Source organism: Cimex lectularius, unplaced genomic scaffold, assembly GCF_000648675.2.
Source record: "Cimex lectularius strain Harlan isolate CLEC.00 unplaced genomic scaffold, Clec_2.1 scaffold7, whole genome shotgun sequence".
NCBI classification, from domain to species: Eukaryota; Metazoa; Arthropoda; class Insecta; order Hemiptera; family Cimicidae; genus Cimex; species Cimex lectularius.
Window position 1 is genome coordinate 408,513 of NW_019392731.1, and position 19,789 is coordinate 428,301.

Below are 19,789 nucleotides of genomic sequence, written 5' to 3' on the forward strand. Positions count from 1 at the left end.
AGATATTATATGTTATATATAGTTTATGTACTATATATAGTAGATCTACATATCATAAATAGTTTATGTAGTAGTCCATATATCCTTTTTGAATGGCCCGGCTGATTTTCTTGTGAGCCAATGACGCTATGAAAAAAATAAGTGTTTAATATGTTTTAGTCTAGTATCAAATTTTTAACTTTTTTGGAGAAAAATTATACAGGCTACCTCAGGCACAGTTCAACTTCACAATTTCAAATACGATCCCTATACTTTCTGATAGATCGTTTTAAAGGATTTATACGCTGAAACCAATTGTGCAATTGGATTTTAAATTGGTCAAAAAATGATAAAGTTATTGCAAAAAGTTTGAAATAACGCATTTAGTTTGTTTCGTTGTTTATTTCAATAAATTGCCTAATCAATAAAGTAAACATTAATTGCCTTTATTGTTTACATTCTGTATTTTTTTTTCAAACTTGCATTATGAGAGAAAATCTTAATTCCTGGAAGCAAATAAATTTTATAATAATATCTCTTCTTTATATTCAGTATTCCAGACAAAATGAACGAAAGGGAACATTTTCCGATCAGCAGCTAGTTCATATGTACGACTGCTTTATTGAGTGGTGGAATTGCGCGTCTTGTACTCCCAAAAAGTTCCTGATCGCCCCACAGAAAACCACAAAATTAGAGATGTACTCCGGACTTACAATTTTAAGTATCGCTCTCATCTTTTCCAAGGACTTCGGGATTCAGATGCAGGCGTCTTACGTTCCTTACACAAATATCAATTTGGGAGGCTGATGAAAACATTCTTCCATACATCCTATGGACTGATGAATCCAGGTTCACCTCTAATGGCATAGAAAACCGTTGGAATTTTCGAGCATGGGCAGAGGAAAATCCGAGAATTTCGTACTTTTGTCATTATCAGGTGATCAACGTTACTTGAATCGTCACTTCCAGGATAGGTGGATAGGGCCATGAGGTCCAACCTGTTGGCCTTCTCGGTCAACCGATTTAACTTCATTTGACTATATTCTATAGGGATATTTCACTAATCTGGTGGAACAAAACTCAACAAAAAGTAGCTACCCAAACATTAGGCAGCATACAAAGACTAGCAAACCTATGTATCATAGGGGCAATGAAAACAACCCCTACGAACGCATTAGAAATTTTGCTAAACCTACCTCCACTGGAAATATTCATACAAGTGAAGGCTAGGAAAAGCTCACTTAGGCTCCAGAAACAATTAAATTGGAAAGGAACTAAACAATTCGGGCATACGACGATATCAGACACCCATTTTTAGAAACGGGGCTGACTACATGATCCCGGAAACAATCTTCACAACTTCCTATAAAGTCTCAACGGACTATAAAGGAGGAAGAACACAGGAGAGCATAAGATACAATGATATGGTACACAGATGGCTTCAAAACAAACGAAGGAACCGGATCAGGCGTTTTCTGTACAAGCCCAAAACATGAGCAATCAAACTCAGGAGGGAAGTAAACTTCGGTCTTTCAAGCGGAAATACATGCCATCAATGCTTGTGCCCTGGAAAATCTTAAAAGAGGTTACACCGACAAAAAAATTTCCATAAGATCTGAGCCCACTCTAAGCCAAGCAGCCATTAAAGCATGTAAAAGAATCACATCAAAATTAGCCAGTGAATGCATCCAAAATCAACAAAACCTGGGGAAACACAACAACTTGATGATATCTTGGGTGCCAGGGCACCGGGGAATTTTGGGTAACGAGAAAGCAGACAGACTGGCCAGAGGAGGATCTACAAGACCATACATAGGCCCCGAACCTATTCTTGGGATAACAAAAACAAATGTAGAATCCTCCATCGCAGAATGAATCCAAGCAAACCAAAAGTAGAAGGAAGGGGAGGAAAGAGAACTCTAGCGGTGCTCGAAATAGTAGACTTATGATGAAACAACCCTCACCGAGACTGGCAAAAACACTGCTGCAATTGGAGAGGGCTAAACTCAGAGGAGTTGTAGGACTACTAACCGGTCACTGGCATCTGAGAAAACATCTACACAACATGGGTATATAGAGTGATGATTCCATTTTGCAGATTATGTAACGAGGAGGAGGAAACAGCCACTCATATCATCTTCGAATGCGAAGCACCAGCTCAAAGGACGTTTAACCTAACGTACGGAAAAGACTTAGGGAATCAAATTGCAGCAGCAACAGTCAATGACCTGGTACTTCTAAGAAGAAGGATTGTGTCTATTGAGTGAACTAAGGAACTAGGAAGGTACAATAAGCCAGAAGGCTGCAGTGCCTGGGGGGTACAAACCCCGCCTCCTAGTATCCTTTTCGACCATACCATACCTTGCCATGGGGCCATTAAAAAAACAGCGTCTACGCTAATCATAACCCAGCGATTTCAGTTGAAGAATTGCGGCAAAAGATAGAAAATGCTTGTCAATCCATCTCACCTGACTTAGAGCACCGATGTCGAGTGGTTAAAAATAGCAAATCTTTGAATCTTTGTGCAAGGCAGGCAGTTCGAATAAGAAATGTGTTTAATAAATAGCAAATCAATTAATTTTTGTTCAAATTTTTTGTCATAACTTTGCCATTTTTTGTCCAAATAAAAATTCGATTGCACCATTGTTTTCAGCGTTCATTTAAAATCCTTTAAAATGATCTGTCAGGATGTATAGGGATCGTATTTGAAATTTTGAAGTTGGACTTTGCCTGAGGTCCCCTATACAATTTTTCTCGAAAAACGATAAAAATTTGAAGGTAAACTAAAAAATATTAAACACGTATTTTTTTATAGCCTCATTGGTTCGTAATGTAATTAGGTTCGACCATGTCTAGATTTCTTGACGCAAACGCAAAACCTATATAAAAAACAACAATGTCTTATTTTTATTTAATTAAATCGCAAACCCATTGTTTTAATATATAATCGATTCTCGAGCCAGCAAGGTCAATGCTAATACGAAGCAGTGAAAAGCGTCACACTTTTTTGTTATACGTACATTTTTTTCTGATAACACGATCATATATACAAGTAAGTTTTAAACTTACGAAAACAAATAAGCTCAAAAAAGAATTACATTAGTAAAGCAATTTGAAATATTACTCCAAAGATGATTATTTTATTGTAAACGAATCAATTAATACTTTTTCACAGATTTGCAACAAAACTTACACAGTTAAATATGATCAATAGAAAAATAAGCTAAAATAAATCGAATAAGTGCCACAAAATTTACCGTATTTCTTAGTTTACCAATTACCACGATTCCCGCGATTTTCTTTCATCTGTAACAAATTATAATGCTCCTTTTAAGATTATGGTACCCACGTTTTTTCTTCATGGACGGCCATGACCTCTCTACCAAGATAAGTAGATTTCCATTATAATTATTCCTTCAATTTAACGTGTACGTCTTTATATATATTCCTTTGTTAATTTCTTCCGTAGTATTGTTTAATTTTTCGTTTTACGCTTCGCCAGACTCAAAATTATTCTTTTGTTTGTTACAAATAGGAAATTCCTTTTTGTGAAGCAAAGTTCAAAGTATATATTACTTAAATTAATTATACCTTTTTAATGTAAGAATTGGCTGAGAAGGATAAGCTAGTGACGAGCGCGATTCGAATCCACGAACTTCCGCTCAATTCGCCGCTGCTGTAACACTTGATTAGTTGACCAGTCACGATAGCCCAAGTGACCGATCATCGGCATATCGAGACGAAGTTTGTGTGTTCGAATCCTGCTCGTCTCTATCTTTTCCACCTCAACCATGACCTTAGATTGAATTAATTTATTTAAATTAATTAAAATAATTTATAAGTCAATTATTACTAATTTGTGTGGATTGTATATATAAATTTTATTAACGTGATTCGAATCCCTAATTAATCCGAGGAATGACGAGTACTTTGGGATAGTGTAAATGTACGTATGAATGTAATTCATTAGCGTAAATGAAGGGCTTATCCCAAAATTCCCCGAGGAATATCTTGTTTTTTCATCTCAGCCAACTCCTTAGATAAAAATTAAAATTATTTAAATAATCAATACGGTCAACTACGACTACAACATATATATATATATATATATATATATATATATATATATATATATATAATATTAAATTGAAAATTTTGATTTTGGCAGTTTTTGTTGGAAATACAGTTCGTAATTCGTACTCTGACGAGAAAGCTGAAAGGCAAAAATTCAAAATAACGTCAATAATTACTTTTGGTACTTTTACTATAAAACGTAATCATTTCAATATTTCCATTCTGAAATATTTATGTACTGAAATAATTTAGTGAGAAAATTGATTTTTTATGAAGCATTTTTAATCATCCACCATAAATTGTATCTCGTCGACCAAAAGTTGTACACAGAATGCTCTTAGTAGCAGTGCTAATTTTTATATTTTATGGACTTTTTTTTTATTTGCGAGCCTGTATAAATGGTGCCAATTTTCGACCTTCGAGTTTGTGATTTGCTTTGTTTAAGTGTGTGTTAAGGACGACCACCGGTCTCAAAGTTGCATTCATCTCATCTTTCTAAGAATCACGTATGTTGGATAGTAAATACATACAGAATTTGCACGGCATAATATAAAAATAACATAAAAATAGTTTAGAAGCAATGTTTTACACAAAAAAAGGCTGTTACATATTAAGATTAATAAATATATGTTCTTATATAAAACTACAACAATACATGATTAATATTAAAAATGGTTTGAAGTTTGTTTTCAACCAATGAAGAAACATATGAACCATTTTGCCATTCTGTTCATCATGTACAATGTATGGAAATAAATAATTGCATATGTATTCCAATATGGCAAAACGTTCCATTAATTCTTCTGGGTGTAATAGTACAATATTTCCTTGGTTGTTTGATTTTATGTTGCGCGTTTTTTGATAAATTTATATCTATCCTCGTAAATAAAAATATACTTTTTTGGCAATTATATCTGCAACATACTACCAACTGCGCGTAAATGTTAAAAATGCAAACTCCAAAAAATACCATTTCAAAAATAAGTTGTTTAAGATTGCTTTCAAACGACTTCCTACTCGATCTTTTTCTGCTAATTCTCAGAATAAGTAATTTATTTTGTTTAAATGTCTGTAATTTTTTTGTACTATATTCACTAATATATAATATTTATTTTCTACATATATTATATATCATTTAATATATGAATTGTTTAATGTATAACATTTAATAATGTTACATATATTATTTGATATGTGAAATTTATTTTATTTTATTTATTTTCAATATTTTTTACTATTCTTTATTGTTAGTGACAAATGAAATTTCCTGGTTTCCTTTTTATAGATTTAATTTTATATTCAGGAAATTTGAGAAAAAACGTGCAATATCAGTACGCACAGTCTTTGTAACTGTGCCTCCACTTTATTTTTAAATATTTATTTTTTATTATTAGTGAATACAGAAATGATTTAAATCTAATTTTCTTGATTATGTCACAATTTTCAATAAAACCGTAACAATACCTCTAGACTACAGTAAACGTGTTTTCTTTTCTTTCTTTCATTTATTTGTATTTGTCACGCGATGTCATCCCAGGAACCTCATATGCTCAGATGGCTCGCACCACCATGTCCAAACACCCAGAGTTCCCCACACTAGAGAAGCAACCTCAACAACAGGCCATCTCCCATATCCCCCCTCCTCCAGCCACCAACGACCTCCAAACAATCCTAACTTCCTTCTTTAACGAATTCAAATCCCTTATCACACCCCTCATCACTCTGCTCACCACAGTAGTCTCCAAATTGATCCCTACTCCCTCCCCGTGAACCCGCCTAACAATGACTCCATTTCCATCCTTCTATGGAATGCTAACGGTGTTCTCACACGAACTGACGAACTCACAGCAATATTACACGAACGACATATACATCTAGCACTCATAACAGAAACCAGACTGACCAAACGCAAAAAGCTACATGTACAAGGATACCAGACTTACAGAACCGATCACCCCGATGGTAGAGCCCATGGTGGCACAGCTATCCTTATCCACAAAACCATATCACATTATGTCATCCGAACCCACGCCACCGACTTCCTACAAAGCACGGCTATCAACGTCTCTTTTCAGTCAGCAACCATACCAATCGCATCCATATACTGTCCACCCAACAAAACAATAACTCCCACACAATTCCAGGAATTTTTTGAAGACCTAGGCCCTCGATTTCTTGCCGGCGGCGACTACAACGCTAAGCACCTGCAATGGGGCTCCAGAGTGACCAACTCCCGAGGACGCTCTCTCTATACAGCATTTAATGATCTCAATCTTTCCTTTATTTGCCCCCACGCTCCCACATATTGGCCTACCGACATTAACCGCATTCCCGACATAATAGATTTCTTTATAACAAAAAACCTCGATTCCTTACACCTCTCAATAAATACTCTACACGACTTATCCTCTGATCACAGCCCAGTCCTTTTAACTCTATCGCTTAATCCGATCCATAAACAAAAACCAGAATCCCTTCTCACTGGTCCTGTAGACTGGAATATATTCCGCCTTCACCTTGAGAAGTCCATCAACCTCAAAATCTCCCTAAAAACACCAGAAGAAGTGGATGATGCTGTGGATTTTTTCACTTCTGCTGTACAGCAGGCGACCTGGGAGGCTCACCTCACCAGCCATCCCATGATCTCTAAAGAACCACCCCCTCTACCCCCACATATAACGAATCTCCTAATCCAAAAACGTCAAGCCCGGGCGATATGGCAAAGATCTAGACATCCCTCCGATCGTCAGTCCTATAATAGATTATCCTACCTCACCAAAAAAGAATTATCTATCTTCCGTAACTCTACCTTCCACTCCTATCTATCCCGTCTGACNAAAAAAATTTGTATTTGTAGTTTAGAATAATGAATACCCATAGATAATTTGCTGTAAAATGCAGTGGCAAATTAAGGTATACAATTTATTCTTGTTGCATCATTTTGTACAATTTTGAATAGTGTGGAAAACTATCTGTTGATCACCCATGCCTTTTCCATCTTGTTAACCAAACGCAGGACGACGTTAAAACACTTTCCCCGCATCAAATATTTTTGTTGATTGTTAGTCCGGGAATCGGCAAAGAAAGAAGAGATTTTTTTGCGATTATTTCTTATTCTTCAGAAGTTTTGTCTCTTGGAGCCATCTTTAGGCGTATATGCCATATATTATTATGTGCACTTTATGTTTTAATAGAGCATGTAATGCAGAAAGGGATCATAAGAATTTGTAATGCCAGCTCTAAATGACGTTTAAATTTATGATTGATTATATTCTTTACCAATTATATTCTTTACCATATGAATATTTTTTCGTTGTAACATTTATCTAACATATGTTGTACTGTGCTGAAAAAACCAAAAAGGTGAGGGCAAATGGTTTTCTATAACGTTTTGAAACGGAAAATATTTGATAGAAGATAGATGATTTTTTATTTTATTTTGCAATATCATAAGTTAAGAAAAATCGCTAATGATAAAATTTCAATGTATCACTTGGTATACTTTAATTGATCAAAGCAAAACAATTTTAATGCTGGTTATTCTGCTATTCAATGCTGGTGGTACATGTTTTGAAAATATCAAAAACTTAACTCCTACTGAAAAATAATGCTTCAGTAAGCTCGTGTGTAGGTTCAAAATATAAGTTTCTTTTAGATAAAATCATTTTGAAAAATTTACTTGCAAAATTATTTACCATGCTTAATTAAATTTAGTTCCCATAAAAGATTTTATTTTGGTTTTAATGTATTTTTTAAATGTTATAAAACAATTTATTAATAATTTGTGCTGAATTAGTACAAATCTAAACAAAGACAAACGCATACACAATCCAGTTGTACATACAATTTTGTATTTAATGTCATAAACCAACAACCAAATCTCCCATAACGAATCAAGCTTTTGTATTTTCTGTACAGATTATTTCTTTTATTAGGTATTTATTTGTATTAAATATAATAATTAAGTATTGCTTTAATTTGGAATAATAATAGTAACGAATTTTGCTTGCATATCGTATGAGCTAAAATAATTTGATCGAAAATATCTTGGAGATACAAGTTTTGATATTTCTAGGTGTTCTGCTGTTGCTGTCCTTCTGAAAGTACTATGCCCCATCATATTTTCCCGGTTGTACTGGTAAATATCGAACCCGTGTTGACTATTTGAAGCTGGTTTCGTATCTGAAGAGCACTTAGGAATAGGATGCGTCTCCTTGGAGGACGACATTTCCATTAAACCTCGGCATTGGAAGCACTTTTCAGAACCACTACAGTTCCGGTCTCCGGAAAACTGGAGACCACGCTTTCTGATACATTTATAAACCTTGACCCCAAGCTGCTAATTGGGCTATATCGCTTCTTCACAACTTTATTTTTAACTGACTTTTTCTCTATATTTATTTATTTAAAAAAAGGAAAAAAAATTAAAAAACGAGAAGAGACGACAGATTATTTGTTAAACCAAAAAACTCGTTTTATCCTAAATAGTTTTACGATTTTAGATACATATAAAAGTTTTCATCATTATTTTTATTTTAAAAATACCATTTTTAAACTGGGCGTGATTTTTTTCTCTTCCAAATATCCTTATCTCTATTTATCGAATATAAAATTATATTATACGTTGTATCATTTATAGCGAGATAGATACGATTTTTTAATAGTGCGAAAACAAAGCTCAACATCTTCAGTATTAACTATAAACACGACTATTCAATATTTAAACAATTCTTTATATAGAACGATGTTATTTAAATTAATAAATAGCTAACACTATCACCTTTATTATTGATTATATATATCAGCAATAAAAAAATTCTAATTAAGTTTTTGTTTGCTATGTTTTAATCATTTACAGACAATGAACCGTCGTTGAGTGGGAAATTTGTTCTAAATATTGTAACCGATAAATTTGTTTACAATAGCCGAGTGGTCATACTTCCGTGCACTGAAGTGATTAAGCGGCTGGCAACAGTTGAAAAGTCTTATTTCTTTTCTTAAATGTTTTTCAACTTTCTTGCAGCTCAACTTTAACTTTACTGAATACATTGAAAGCTTAGCTAAACTTTTCGCAAACAAGTTAAGAAGATTGTTCCTAAATATTTAAATGTATAAATGTAATTATGTATTTTACCAATTAATGTAAGATTGTTGCTAAAGTATAAATGCTTCATTACCTAAGAAAAATATGGCTTATATTACTATAAAAAAAAATTGAATTTTAAATATAGTTTCACTCATTTTTGAAGTCAAATTTACGAAATTTTAATGGATAATTTCCTTTGGGGAAAAGATTATTCATTTCTCTACAATTTCTACTATCCTGTCTGAGTGTGTTCAGACCTTGCCTCGGGTGTCTGCGATTGAAATTAAAATTGTAAATCTATTTTTTTTCCGAATGTGTTTTCCCGTTCAATAATTCATGTTATTTCCATATTGTTAGAAGTGAACTTTATTTTCTAGACTTTAATAAATGAAACCCTATTCTAATTACAAAATCTAGCAATAAATTCTAATTTTTTTTCGCTGTTCGTAGAAATTAAACTTAATTTAACAATTATATAGTTATCTTTGGTAAAATATTATTAGTAAATTATCACAGTGATAAACTAATTAAACAGGATACTTATTAAAATGTAAAACTTCAAGAAAAACGTTTTTTTTTTAAATTCAATGAGAAATCAATAATTTAACGATTCCTATATACAAAATTAATTAAAATGACATGTATTCAAGGAGCAATATATTCTTAGAAAGGTTTTTTTAAATTGAATTCAAAACATCGTAAATCTTCATTGACGATTAAAAATTACTAAACATGATTGCTTTAATTGAACTGAGTTAATTATTAATTGCACGTTCATCTTGACTGAATTTTTCTCTATGTCGGCTTTCTAAAATAAAACGTTGTAAATNATATATATACTTATATCTAAATTTATATTGATGATTGACGCGATTAAATTCTTTTACTAAGTTGATCTCTGTTGTTATTTTATACTGATTGACCATTTAAAAAAATTATAACATATATATAAACATTTCAAACGGTGTAAACTTTAATCATCAAAGTAGATTAACATAGTAATAATTAATTATTAATTATTCAGAAATACTGTACAAATGGTTAACCAACTTCAGATACTTTCAATTAAATTTTTATAAGCTCAATAAAATCGTTCTTATATATCGTACATCCATTTTTCTAACTAGAACAATATATTATTAAAACGTAAGTGCTATTAATTTCTGAAAATTGAGAAATAACGAATTTTGTTTTAAATCACGCGTATTTAAGTCACGAACGACCACTCTTACAATTAACGAAAGGTGAAAAATAGAAAGTTAGATGGATTGAGAGTGAGAGAGAGAAAAAGAGAGAGAAAGAGAGAGAAAAAGAGAGAGAGAAAGAGAGAGAGAGAAAGGGATGAGAGAGAGAAAGAGAGAGTGAGAAAGAATGGGAGAGAGAGGAATAATGAGAGGGAGAGNAGAGAGAGAGAGCGAGAGAGAGAGCGAGAGAGAGAGAGAGAGAGAGAGAGAGAGAGAGAGAGAGAAAGAGAATGTGTATGAGCGAATAATTGAGTGAGAAAGAGAAAGTGAGTGAGTGAGTGGGAGAGAGAGAATGTGTGTGTGGTGTGTGAGAAAGAGTGTGTGTATGAGCGAATGATTGAGTGAGGAAAGAGAGAGATAGAGAGAGTGAGGGTGAGAGAGAGAATAGAGAGAGGGAAAGAGGGAGAGCTAGTAAGATAGAGAGGGAGTGTGAGTGAGCGACTGTGAGATGGCCGGGGATAGAAAAGTTGTTCTTATTCTTATTTATTCATCCTAATTCTTATTTTCTTATTGCCCTTATTTCTCGTACGTGTGCAAATTACTCTATATTTATTCCTTGATTTAGTTGCTTAATTTGTAAATTAGAAAATAAGGAACAATTGTACTTTTTACCATATAATACAACATAACAAAGATAATGAAATTAAACAAGTAGCACATACACGAAGTTCAAGAAAACAGGTCTATTTTCAATTTTGACATTTGATAACACGGAAGATAAATAATAGTCTAATAATAATATCTCAAACTGAGTTATAGGAATGTGTTTAATTTTTCATGTGTTAATCAAAATTGGTAGCAAAACCAGTTAACGACATTATTTAATCAAATAATAAATCTTTTTACAATCTATTTACCTGATTCTTAAGAAAATGCGTGCACAGACGTGGTTTGAGAGATTTTTAAAATGTATTATATACATGTTATATATTTATATCTTAACTATAAAAGATATGCAATTGTTGCGCCATGAAACGTTAATCATGTTTGATATCTAAAAATGATTGTATGCTAAAATACTTCTAAACTATTTCAACAACAACAAAAAGATCCGATAACCTCAACCGCACAATCTTATTTTAAACCCAACGTTAACGTTTTTCCCATGTTATAATTCAATATGTCGAACCGTTTAATGGATTTTTCTCATCCGGCTTTTCAGAAAACAACATCAAAAGGGCGGCCTAGGTTGGAAGTGGGAAACAAAAAGACTAGCAAATAGAACATTATAATTAAAAATGGGCTGCCCCCACCATGTACTTTCGGTTATATAAAAGAGAGCTGATGGCTGGGAACCCTTAGTTTATTCCCGAGTGCCTGTCGAGAAGGATTGTATAAAGGTGAGCTTTCATTGAACCGATCTTGATCCATAGATCAAGTTGTTTTAGTGGATATATTAACTAGAAAATAATAAAAGATAATAAAACAAGTATTTGCTCATGTAAGTATTTAACATTACAAGTTCTTTTTGAGTTTTTCATTCAGTGATGATTCATGTTTGCTAGTTCAAGATTGCAAAAATAATGGAATATACAAGTTTTGAAATACTGTTTAAAACAAAAGGAATTTTATGATGTACGAAATGCACTATCATAGAAAAATATTAACCATCTGGCCATAGAAGTGTATAGATTTACATAATTTTTAGGTCAACCAAGTTTAATTTTGATTTTGCATTATTTTAACTAGACCTGACAGCAATAAAAGTATTGTAATAGTAGTGAGTGTATATTTTTCCATAAACATAGTTTCCATAGTTATCGTGTTAGAGAGGAAAAAAATATTTGTTTTGTAGTTTGCAAGTAAGCCGCGAGTAACAGTGCAAAAGTTCCGCAAGAGACGATATTTGAAGTCCGGAGACCGCTTTCACTTTCCGGAAGCGTAGACCCTCCTGGACTCCTTCCCTCCGGAAGCACCGCGATTAATGTCTCGCTTGTTTTCCAGATGAAACAAAACCTGGATATGCTGAATGCTAGGGGGAAGTCGAGGATTTACAAGGCGTACGGCATGACCCCGCAGGGGATTGCTGAGGATGTCGAGTCCATAAAGAACTGGCTTTTCAAGCAGCCCCATCTTCCGCAGATACAAAGAGGTATGGCTTAAGCCAGAGCCGACTAAAGGGCCGGATTTTGCATTATTTTAACTAGACCTGACAGCAATATGTAAAAAAACTTATCTTCTGTATTTTTAAAATAATCCCGCTGTAGTATTTTTTATCCTCTTCGGAAACCGTGAAAACAAAACTCATAACTAAAGCAAATGCAACGCTGAATGTTTTTAATAAAAAAAAAATTAATAAAATTTGATAAACAATACTTCTTAATATTAATCCAAAGAACTATCAGAAAACATTTGAACACATATTTTTCTTCATATTTCGACTTTTCCGTTTATTTACACCTCAAATTTTTAAAAGACCATAAATTTTCAATTTTTTACCTCTTTATTAATAAATTTTTCATATTACGGCCAAAACTGAGTAGGTATGATGAACAAAAAATTAACCAAAATGATTTTTTAATGTCGTTATTTAAAAGTGTTAAGATGGGTTAATTGCGTATGCAAGTGTATTTTGCAGTCAATGGCCGAAATCTCTATGAAAAATAGTTAACCCTTCTTATCCCAAATAAAAGTGATAAACATAGTTTCACGGTTTTCGATTTTTTCATCGGTAAAATCAATGATCTATGCTTTTTAACACTTTGACGAAAAAGCGACCTAAATTGTATAAATGAAATATGTGAATATACAATTTAATACATTACCGACTCTGTTTTACTTACTGGGCCCATCTAGGGTTTTGATGTTACTCAAAAATGTTACGACTTTGCACCATCTTCAGTAAAGGATCTTTCTCAAACTTTGTATATTTTTCGTGTATTCAAACAGTGAAAAACGTAAAAAAAATTGGGTTGAAAATGTTGTAAGTGACAGTTTTTCTAAATATTGCAATAACGGAAAGAAAGAAGACAAACCGTAATTATTGATGTATTTCATGGTTTTCTAATTTTTATGCTATCAAAAAATATTTTCAAAAGAAAAATTTAGTTTAAACCAACAATTATTTTCTACCAATCGATAAATATATACTTTATTACCTGTCTGGGAAAAATGTTGCAAACTTAATTTGTGTCTATGATCTTGGGTAATGTTTAGAAAGGTTAAGATTGTTACAGGTCAATTACATTATTGGGAATTTTCAATTAATAAATATCAAAGTGTTATCAAGCAAGATTTCTCATAATAAGATCGGATCAAAAAGTACGCGTACAGGGCTGACACAATCTAAGTCCTTGGACCAGATTGCTCAACATCCTTTCGAGACGAGAAGAGAGAGAGACTTCTTATAGGAAATACAAATTTCAATTTTCGACGACCTGCGGCGTAAAACACGAAATAAAAAACCGTTCGGTCTAGAATTAAATTAATTTATTTACAAAAAAAAGTTGTACAAATAAAATAATGACAAACCTTTTTTATTTTTCTCTTCAAATTCATATATTTTTTATAGGTACAAACATAAAATGGTTTTGTAATTAACATATCAGTGGTACACATCAGGAAAAAATATTAACAAATAAAAACTATACAGATCACATTTCTATGCATATAAACTTAAATTATCCAACTGTAGATTTTTCTTCTAAATTGCAACAAAAAATCAGTAGGGTGTTTTTATTCGATTGTTTCTAAAACTAAATTATTATCAAATTTTTGTTCAGAATTAAAAAAGAATAAAGAGAAAAATTGAATGAAATGAATTGAATAAAGAGAAGAATGGTTACATTTTTTATTGAAGAAAATGCTTCTCAGGTAATGTACAAAATCAGGTGTAATAAAGAGAAACATATCAATTATATCATAAAAACTAATCATACTTATTATAGCATAATTTTAAATTTCCACTTAATGACTCAGGGATGGTTATATATTCAGACCAATTTTCAAAGCTCAATTCAAATGATTTCCCACAAAAACCTTTCAAACAGAATCTTTTTTTACAAATATTAGTCCAATGACATAATGGATTTGTTGGTCGTTGTCTTATTATTTTTTCAAGAAGGCATTACAAATTTTTAAAAAACTTTTATCGAACTGGAATGTCTTCATTTGATTGTTTGTCAGATTTTTGTACAACTTTCTTCTCATTATATTTTTGTTTATACTTAAAAAAGAACAAACATAAGAAATGAAATTTTATTTTAAACCAAAAAATATGCTTCTCGACAATGTCCCGTCTTTTTAAACTAAAAAGAAATACAACAAAAACAAATAAATAAACCCGCCAGATTGGATCAGGTACATTAAGGATGTCAATTAGATTTTAAAATAGTAATCGTACAATTTTTCAACAGTAGATATAATCTTTCAATAATTACTCGGGGTAATCAAAATTTGAGACAAAATTTCAAAAAATTGCAATCTTATTTCCAGCGGAAACGTGTTTTTTACAAATAAAGTTACTACTCCGATTACAAAAAGGAATCGTTTGTTTTTGTGGTTACATCCTTCCAAGTGAAACAAAATTTATAAAATATATACTTTTTGCCCCTTATCGAACAGTACTGAATTAAAAAATTAACTATTTAAAAGTGAAATCGCAAAACAATTACAAGGAGAAGTTTGTGATCAAGGAGACGAATCAAGAACGCGCAGGGCCAGGTTGTTCCTAGATCATCGTCTATGTAAGATCCCCGTGCTATTTCTTTTTAAGTGCATGATTTTTTAAAGTTCTATCTCATGATTTTTAACTATAAAAGTTGATCAAATTGATGTAGTGAATAATCGGATGGATTCTCAATACAGAAAAATAGGACAAAATGTTTAAATATTTTGAATAAATGTTAAATATCGTCTATGATAATAACTTTATTGCAGCAAAAAATGAAAAGTAAACAAATATAAAATATGAGCTAAAATAAAGAAATATTGAGCTATCAGTGTAAAAAAAGTGTGATCTAGTAGATAGAATAGCCTAGATTGGCAGTAGCAGCAAGGGAAGAAAAAAATATACCTTATATAACCTTAAAGTCTAAGGAAAAAAGATAGAACGGAATTCAATATTATACGGTTAAAAAAAAGCCAATTTGATTAGGCCAAAAATAAAATTATACGAATTTCACAACAAAACAAAACTTTGTTTTAATATTTTTAACATTACAAACTTAGTCCGAAGAATTTTTTTTTTATAGAAATGGTAACTCTTTTTTAAGGAAAGAACACTTGTTACACAGCATTTAAAAAATAATAAACGATAAAACATACATAATTTACATTTATCTTCTAAAGTAAAACGTTTATAATCTACAATGAACAAGATACCATCTATATACTGAATCTTCTTGAATAAAAAAAAAAAATGTATTTTGGGTAGTATGGTAAAATGGGAAACGATGACTTTTATTCTTTTATTAAAATGGAGTTGACCATTTAAAATTTTGTTATTTTTCTGTTTGTGGTTGCAAAACTATTCTAAAGCTTGAAATTCGTATCATATTTTTTTCATAATTTTTATCATTTGATAATATAAATAATTTTTTATAATACAAGACAACAGAAATCAACTTTTGTATGTAAATCTTTTCAGATTAAAATAGAATTACAAAACGAAATAATAATAAATCAGAGTTTATGAAATTACCAAATTAACTAGTTGTTACGGTGCAATAAAAAATTACTATTTTTGAAGTTGCGGTTTAGAGGTATTGCAGTTGATTAATTGATGAATTGCAAGTTCGTCATTAAGTAACATCTGATTTGATCATATAGGCGACTACCACCTAAATCGGGGTCGTTAATTGCAACTTTCTAATTTCGTTTGTTTCAGCAGTCAATAAAATCCAAAGCGGGCGTGCATTTTCACAAAGTTGGTCATTCGAATAATTCCGTTTAAAATTAAATTAAAATTCAGTTTAGACGGCGAAATTTAGTTTTCATGCCGTGTGTTAAAGCGAAACTATGCGAAACAGGTTGATCGATAAGCGGAACGACCTAGGAATATTCGGAACAAATGGACTTGACTTTGTACTTCAGGAAGTGATGGATTTTTCTATAAATTGTTTGTAAAACGTACTTGAATAGAAAAAAGAATCAAACCTTGGGAAAAAATTAACATGAATGGGACATCTCGCTCGCATTTGGCATTGCGCTATCGAATCGCGGTACGAAAACCTAATTTGGAGGTTGTTGTAAGGCTGAAATCCACACTTTTAAATTACATCTTTTGGAAGAAGATTTTTTAATTAATAGTTCTATAAACTTTGGGTTCTTTAGTTTATGCAGTCAATTATTTCGGTTTGACAAAAACTTAAGATTTCCATATAGTTTTGAAATACAAACGATTGCTGGAATAACTTTCGACAGATAAGTATGGTATGGTATGGTATGGTATGGTAGAAAAGGATACTAGGAAGCGGGGTTTGCACTCTCCGGCCACTGCAGCCTTCTGGCTTATTGTGCCTTCCCAGTTCCCTAGTTTAGTCAATAGACTCAATCCTTCTTCTCAGAAGCATCAAGTCATTGACTGTTATTGCTGCAATTTGGTTCCCTGTGTCTTTTTCGTACGCTAGGTTAAACCTCCATTGAGCTGTTGCTTCGCATTCGAAGATGATATGAGTGGCTGTTTCCTCCTCCTCATTACATAATCTGCAAATGGGGTCATCGCTGTATATACCCATGTTGTGTAGATGTTTTCTCAGATACCAGTGACCGGTTAGTAGTCCCACCACTCCTCTGAGTTTTGCCCTCTCCAATTGCAGCAGTGTTTTTGCCAATTTTGGTGAGGGTTGTTTCAGCATAAGTTTACTATGTCTAGCACCGCTAGAGTTTATCCACTTCTCTCTTTGTTTTGTTTGGATCCATTCTGCGATGGAGGAATCTATGTTTGTTTTTGTTATCCCAAGGATAGGTTCGGGGCCTATGTATGGTCTTGCAGATCCTCTTCTGGCCAGTTTGTCCGCCTCTTCGTTACCCAGAATTCCCCTGTGCCCTGGCACCCAAGATATCATCAGGTTGTTGTGTTCTCCCAGGTTTTGGAGATTTTGGATACATTCACTGACTAGTTTTGATGTAATTCTTTTACATGCCAGTGCTTTAATAGCTGCTTGACTGTCTGATCTTATGAGGATTTTTTTGTCAGTGTAACCTCTTTTGAGATTTTCCAGGACACAAGCATTGATGGCATGTATTTCTGCTTGAAAGACCGAAGTATACTTCCCTAATGAGTTTGATTGCTCATATTTTGGGCTTGTACAGAAAACGCCTGATCCGGTTCCTTCGTTTGTTTTGGAGCCATCCGTATACCATGTCATTGTATCTGATGCTTTCCTGTGTTCTTCCTCTCCTTTATAGTCTGTTGAGACTTTATAGGAAGTTGTGAAGATTGTTTCCGGGATCATGTAGTCAGTCCCCATTTCTAACAATGGGTGTCTGATTTTATTGATTATGGTTGTATGCCCGAATTGTTTGGTTCCTTTCCAATTTAATTGTTTTTGGAGCCTAAATGAGCTTTTCCTAGCCTCTCCTTGTATGAATATTTCAAGTGGAGGTAGGTTTAGCAAGGTTTCTAATGCGTTTGTAGGGGTTGTTCTCATCGCCCCTGTGATACATAGGTTTGCTAATCTTTGTAAGCTGCCTAATGTTTGGGTAGCTACTTTTTGTTGAGCTTTGTTCCACCAGATTAGTGATCCGTAGGTTATTCTGGGTCTTATTACTGCCGTATATAGCCAATAGGCCATTTTCGGTTTTAGTCCCCAGGATTTGCCTAGGGTCCTTCTTGTGGTCATTAGCGATATTTTACTTTTTGCTACTGTATGTTGCAAGTGAGGATTCCAGGTTAGTTTCTTGTCAAAGATTATTCCTAGATATTTGACCTCATTTTTTAAAAGCAGCATTTCATTATAGAAGCGTAGTCCTTGTATTTCTATATTTCTTTTCTTGGTGAAAGCAATTAAGGTAGTTTTTGAAGGGTTTACTTTAAGTCCCCGCTTTAAGCACCATTGTTCCACCAGGTTTAGTGCTCTTTGGGTGAGCTCTTTTAATGTTGAGTTGAATTTTCCCCTGACTAGTATGACAATGTCATCTGCATAGCCTTGGGTATAAATTCCTCTTTCATTTAGTTCGCATATGAGGCTGTCCGCTACCACATTCCACAGCAGAGGCGAGAGTATTCCTCCCTGTGGACACCCCCTCGCCACCACTGCTTCTACTTTTTCGTGGAACATGGAGACCTGCACTTTCCTGCTTTTTAGCATTGATTCTATCCATCTACAGCAGGTTTCGTCTGTTCCTCGCTGTTTGAGTGATGTAACCATTGCTTCGAAAGGAGTGTTGTCAAATGCTCCTTCGATGTCCAAGAAGGTTCCTAATGCTGTTTCTTGGTTGTTCAGTGAATCCTCTATCTGTATTGTTAGTTGATGTAGTGCTGATTCACACGATTTTCCTTTCTGATAGGCATGTTGATGTTTATGAAGGGGTTTTGCTTGTAAAGAGCTGCCCCGTACATGTTTTTCAACCAGCCTTTCAAGTGTCTTGAGTAGAAAGGATGTTAGACTAATCGGTCTATACGATTTTGCATCTGTGTAGTTATTCCGAGCCGCTTTAGGAATGAAAACTACTTTTACAGTTCTCCATATGCTTGGGATATATCCCATTGCTAGGCAGCTTCTGTATATTTTTACAAGTAGGGGGATTAGTATAGTTTTTCCCTTTTGTAGTAGTACTGGATATATTCCGTCTGTTCCTGGAGATTTGAATGGGCTAAAGTTTTCTATAGCCCATTCAATCTTGTCATAGGTGATTACTGTTTTGGCTATTTGCCAATCTTCCCTTTTGGCTTTGTAGCCTTTGGCGGGTTCAGCGCTCTCCTTTATTTCCAGGTTGGTAATAATTTTGGATTCCGGAAAGTGCGTTCTTATTAGGGTTTCTAATGTTTCCTTTCCGGTTTGTGTGTGTTTTCCATCTGGTTTTTTTATTGTTCCGATGGGGTTTATAGGGTCTTTGGCGAGGATTTTGTGGAGTCTGCTTGCCTCTGTGATGTTTTCGATTTCTTTGCAATATTTCCTCCACGATTCCTGTTTCGCCTTTTTTATTTCCCTATTGTATTCTGTTAGGGTTTTACTGTATTCTTCAGTATTCCCCGTTTTTTTCGCTCTATTCCAAAGTTTGCGAGTTTTCTTTCTTAGTGCCGCCAGGTTATCATTCCACCAGCAAACTTTTTTCCCGTTGTTGTAGGTGATTTGTGGGCAGGCATCATGATATGAGTTTATTATGGCTTCTTGTATTTGTGTAGAAGTTAGAAGACAGATAAGTATACGATGTATTGACATTTATTGTATAATTTTCAAGAAAGTAAAAAAGTAATTAAAGCGTAAAAAATAACTGATTTTACCGAAAACGTTAAAAAATA

At 33.2% G+C, this 19,789-nt stretch overlaps 2 protein-coding genes across 2 annotated transcripts in view; one reads left to right on the forward strand and one right to left on the reverse strand.

Annotated features, from left to right (window-relative positions):
- LOC106663856 (acetylcholine receptor subunit alpha-like 1) overlaps nucleotides 1-19,789 on the reverse strand; it is a 272,550-nt gene that overhangs the window by 40,417 nt on the left and 212,344 nt on the right. The window lies entirely within an intron of this gene.
- Nucleotides 11,639-19,789, forward strand: part of LOC112126895 (alpha-tocopherol transfer protein-like) — a 45,109-nt gene continuing 36,958 nt past the window's right edge. Inside the window, exons 1-2 of the mRNA XM_024226862.1 lie at nucleotides 11,639-11,723; nucleotides 12,328-12,475. Of these exons, the coding sequence (XP_024082630.1) occupies nucleotides 12,328-12,475 (148 nt within the window). The 5' untranslated portion in view covers nucleotides 11,639-11,723. The remainder of the gene's footprint in view (nucleotides 11,724-12,327; nucleotides 12,476-19,789) is intronic.